Source organism: Monopterus albus, unplaced genomic scaffold (genome assembly GCF_001952655.1).
Source record: "Monopterus albus unplaced genomic scaffold, M_albus_1.0 scaffold9.1, whole genome shotgun sequence".
Classification (NCBI taxonomy): domain Eukaryota; kingdom Metazoa; phylum Chordata; class Actinopteri; order Synbranchiformes; family Synbranchidae; genus Monopterus; species Monopterus albus.
The window spans coordinates 1,871,422-1,876,781 of record NW_018127889.1 but is presented as its reverse complement, the minus strand read 5'-3'; the positions used below and the strand labels follow the sequence as shown (position 1 = coordinate 1,876,781).

Below are 5,360 nucleotides of genomic sequence, written 5' to 3'. Positions count from 1 at the left end.
GAATGCAAAGACAGACAAGGAACAGAACAAATGAAAGAGATGGAGCACAAAGCCACTGGGAGGATAATGATGAAACAACTGATAGAAAGTAGCTGAGTAGAAGAGAAGCTGGTGGAAATTTCTGAGGCAGGGACAACAAGGGGAGGAGAGGTAGGTGGAGGAAATAAGACAAAGCAAAGAGTCAAGCGAGCTAAACACGCATTTGAAGTGGCACCTGACAAGAGGGTGAATTTAGTAATATAAGAAAAAGCAGCTGGTGACAGAGGCAGAGAGAGAGAAAAGAGGGATGAAAAAGACAGATAGTGAACAAGAGAAGAGGTAGAGAGTGCATACGTGTCCAGAATGACAAGCAGAATCAGCACTTTATACACACAGACGTGCAAAAAAAAAACACACACACTGAAAAAGGCAAAGGCCTGTGCTACACAGACATACACACTGTCGCTCTCAGACAACTGTATACGATGCATGTAATACAAACAGGTAGTGCACGTTTTTACAAAGACAGAACAGTAATACTACCTATCACATGCAATGCTCCTAACAAAAAACCTAAAGTTGGCTAAATTTCTGATGGCCTTAGAGACACAGATCATGGCTACATTTTGAAGTTTCTTAAAAATCTTCATTATTACAAAGCTTTGAACAGTTTGCAGTCACTATATAATGCACAGTATCTCTTTGGTTTTAGGTTGTGAGAGAAACTTCCAATGAATCTCATGTTAGTAAACTTTAAATCTGAGTGTGCAGGGTCATTCTTGGCATTCGACATACTGTAAGATATAAATGTTAAGATATAAGTCAGTTCAAAATACTGTGTATGATTAGGTTGGACCACACATTACGGCAAATTACAGTATGTCCTTGTGTGCAGTTCTTGGAGTGCATATATAATGTGTGTTATGTGTTTGCATGTGTGTACTTCAGGGCTTGCTACAGCAGATGTCACAGGGATATTTCCAGTCGACTGAGAATGCGTAGACAATCCAGTGTAGTTGCTAGCAGTTGCAGTTTTGGACAAAACGGTACTCTGTAGACAACAACACCTAAATTAACTCTAATATATACAATACAAAACATATGGGAAACTAAATGGAAACCTTAGAAAGTGCATGCACCAAAGCTCGAATATGGAGAAATTAATTAGTGGGTCATTTTGTGAAACAGTACATACTGTACCTTAAATTGAGATTGATGCATATGATGTGAGTACATCTGCAGTTTATGAAACACCAAAAGAGTCCTAGAAGAAAAACACAAATGCCAATTATGTTTGAGTTAAGAAAATAAAAGCAATTAAAATTTTAATCGTTATTTTTAGACCTCCCAACCATTCTTATATCATAACCATATACAGTGTGTTCTGTTCGTCTCTCTATCAGTGCAGTATGTTTGCAGTGCATTAATTATATACAGTATTTGTGTGTGTGTGTCTCACTGAAAGCATTTAGGAAAGTCATCAAGATCCACCCAGGTCTCCTGTAGGATGGGTTTGACAGGAGCTGTGAGTTCCTCAAATACAGACTCCTCTGTTGCAATTTTGGGTTGATCTGGAAGAAAAGTTCAAATTCTACTCTTTAGGGTGACACATTTCCTGATTAATAATGTCTTTATAAGCATTTTTGTTCTGTTAGGCACTTGTTGTAAGGTAGGAGGTCAGCAGTATACAGCTACCTGAGAGATATATAGTATTTTATTTAATATCATTTATTATTGTTAATACAAGTCCACCACATCTCAGTGAAAGAAAGGCATGTCCTTAATAAGCTGAGTAGCATCTAAGTTGACTGGTGCTTTTCATGCTACACTTAATACCAAATGGATATTGAATTGCCTGTGAAATCTCCCATTTTAAAATGCTGTGAGTAACAAAAAGCCTGTCCTCTTATGACTCATAGAAAGTTATCCTAGACTCAAATCATTATCTTAAACACAGAGAGTCGAATGGGCCAAACTCCCACATAATGGCATAGTGTAAGCACACATGCACATCCATACTCCCACAAACTGACTCCCACTATCTCAATGCATGCAGAGCAAAGTCATAAACATATGCACACAGACACACTCTTCACCCCAAAAAACCACACACATAGTTGCTCTGCCTCTGAGCTCTACTCGAAACAAGAGTCTGATCAGACAAGTGAGGTGGCGAGGGCCAGTGCCACTGCTGCTAAGCAATGGTAGTCTGCTCGCTCAACCTACAGGTGTTACTAAGCAACTAAACGGGGGCAGAGAGAAGGCAGGGAATTGGCTGGTTGTCATAAGGTATAATTTTGATCCCATCTTCTTCAAAGTGTCTTGGCCAACCGATGGTGTCATTGAGAGAAATATGCAGAGAGTGGAGGCGAGAGATGCAAATACTTCTAATCACATTAACTGGACAATGCTGCACAGATGATGTTCAAGTCAACCACTGATGAAGACCTTCACCATGCTCAGAATTAATGAGCATCTGCTCATTCTAGTAGCTCAATATTTGATTTTGGGTAAGACAATCTTATGTACTGATACGGTACAGACTATTTTCAAATATGAATTTGGGGTTTGCAAAGGAATAGCTTTTACCACTGGAGATGTCATCATTGCCCTTCTTCCTGTCCTCTGCAGTAACCTAGAGGGACAGGAAGAGAGAGAAAAATAGAAAGAGGGTGAGGGAGGCATGAACTGTGAGTTGTGGAAAGAGTAACACTGTCAGAGATACGCCTCCACCCTCTAGTGATTCCATGCCAGCTGTGGTGTTGCGACCATTCTCACCAAACACCACAAGACAGGACAGACAGTTTAATGAGACAAGGGCTGCTCCTCCCATGCTAAAAACACCACTAGGGAATACCAGCTCTAATTTACTTTGACTGTCAGTGACAGACAAGTAGTTATCATGTTGTTTAGTATGTTATATCTCTTAAAGGGGAATTACACAACAGCTCTGATTTAATGCTCAATTGCCCAACTAAATAAACAGATATAGCTGAGTCATTGTCAAATACCATATTCGTCTCTCTGACCAAGGTCAGATATGTTACAGTATGGAAAAGAGCATTACTGCTGTTTTGATAACACAGCTGAAGTCAAGCACAAGGTGTAGTACACCCTTGTATCAGCTAGCTGAATGTACCTGCAGGCCCTTCAGTTTGACAATTCTTTCAAACAATGCCTCATTAAGAAAAGATTCTGGTGGAAGTCCAACAGTCTACTCAGCTCCACATAAGAAATATTGCTTTGTGTCATGTAGCTTCAAAGCAACCCTCACTAAGACATTGTGATGAGTCAGAGTGACTGTGTGTGTGTGTGTGTGTGTGTGTGTGTGTGTGAGTCACCACTTATTTGAATATGAAGTACCCAGAGACCCAGACAAACAGAAAGAGACATTGTGATTTGGAGACACACTTGACCTCCTCTCTGCCTCTATGACAACACATTTTTGCACCAAAAATATACATGTGGGTGTGTCTCACTGTGTTCACAGGAGTGCACAGAACTTGTTGTCAAGCTCTAAGGCACTCCAGCAACAGCACGTCATTCTATTATACTGCTTGTCTTACCTGCGTACAGTAAGAGGACACTGACATTGACAGATTTTATACAGAGGACCCCTGTGATTTTAAGCTGCTGCTTAGGAAGAAGCTATTTTAATATGATCAAAACACAGTAAAGGATCCATGGGTGGAAGAGGCCGCATTTCTTAAATCCCACACTTTATGGGGCTTTATTTTATACAGCCAGCAAAAAGTCTACAAAATATGAAATTAAATCAAGTTTTGTGCCTTCAGATAATAATTCACAGGTACAAGGAAAACCACTGATCTCAGAGCCCACACTGGACTTTGGGAAGGGTAGTTCTCTAAACTGAAACCAAGGAGGGGCTTTGATGGATTAACTGCATTCCAAGCATATCAAAGGTTAAAACAGCACACTTACACTAAGATCTAAGGCTTTAACCCAGCACTAAAGTTGAGTGAGTAGGCCACTGAGGGTATTAGGGACATCATGTGACATTGCTCCTATTCTAGGAGCTAAGCACAGAGGCTGATTCAAGGCTAACAAAAAGAATGAAAGACCAAAGGGGCTAAAACATCTTATTTGATATACAGTCCCCATACCACGTGATCCATGTGGGAACACGTGCTCAGTATAAAAGTGGCACACAAATGATACATGTGGGCACACACGCACACACATCAAACACATTAAAAGTGTCCAGAGGCCTAACCGCTCTATAACTGGTCACAGTTACACAAGAGGGTGATTAATATGAACTCTATTTTTTCTCTGTATGCTAGGAGTGAAGTGCAATAATGAACCCCCCAGGAGACAGAAGACACTGATGGTACACCATCTAATTGCACTGCTTTTTTCATCAACACAGTACATGACCTCTCCCTTTATGAAACCCATGCAACCCGTTCACCAGCACCACACGTTTTCCTGACTCCCTGACCAACTGTCACTTTCTTTCCACTTTTCAGTTCCCCTCCTTTCTTATCTGGCACAATTGTCCCCCCCCCCCTTTTATTAGTCTCTATCATTGTTTCTAGCCTCATCTCGTGTCTCTTCGCTGCTGTTCTAAAGCCCACTCCCCCTCATCTCACTTCCCTTGCTGGTCATCTCTTTAGTGCAGATGCACCCCTGGCCAGTAGTGGCCTGGCTAGGAGACAGCAGAAGTGACTTTGAGACTAAGGGATGGCAGCCTTGATGTCACTGACACAGAGCTACTGTGATGAGCCTTCAACTGCATACTTACAGGGCAGACAGAGTCAAAAGGGAGCAGGGAGTAAAAAATGAAGTGAGTAAATAACAAGAAAACATCTCAGCTGTCTGCAACATCAGAAAGCTGATACTATCTTAGTTGTGGACAAATAGCGTCACCCTTGGCTTCAAAAACCCTTGTGACTATACAAATTAATGGCTTGGGCAAACAACAGCTCTGTAAAATGTTTAATTAGCATTGTGTCTCAGGAGACAGTAATTCCATGTACCTCTATTTTGTCAGTGCTGTTTGGTGAGATAGTGGTGCGACAACAGACTCAAGGCCTGCTCGCCGTTCAGTCCCCTCACTCTCAACAATGGAAACCAGAGGGTAGGAATGCTTCACCTGAGGGCTCTGCTCGGCCTCTCTGACACACAGAGACACATATTCATGTTATGTGCACATACAGTCATCATCATGACATTTATATATCTAATTTCATGGTAACATATTCAGAGGAAATGAGTCATATACAGTGGGTACGGAAAGTATTCAGACCCCCTTAAATTTTTCACTCTTTGTTATATTGCAGCCATATGCTAAAATCATTTAAGTTCATTTTTTTCCTCATTAATGTACACACAGCACCCCATATTGACAGAAAAACACA

At 41.0% G+C, this 5,360-nt stretch overlaps 1 protein-coding gene across 1 annotated transcript in view; it reads right to left on the bottom strand.

Moving 5' to 3' along the window:
• The window catches only part of adgb (androglobin), a 25,569-nt gene extending 20,559 nt beyond the window's left edge, over positions 1–5,010 (bottom strand). Inside the window, exons 1-5 of the mRNA XM_020589041.1 lie at positions 4,980–5,010; positions 2,569–2,614; positions 1,439–1,550; positions 1,180–1,243; positions 923–1,030 (exon numbers count right to left, since the gene is read on the bottom strand). Coding sequence (XP_020444697.1) covers positions 923–1,030; positions 1,180–1,215 — 144 coding nt within the window. The 5' untranslated portion in view covers positions 1,216–1,243; positions 1,439–1,550; positions 2,569–2,614; positions 4,980–5,010. The remainder of the gene's footprint in view (positions 1–922; positions 1,031–1,179; positions 1,244–1,438; positions 1,551–2,568; positions 2,615–4,979) is intronic.
• Positions 5,011–5,360: the final 350 nt, after the last annotated feature.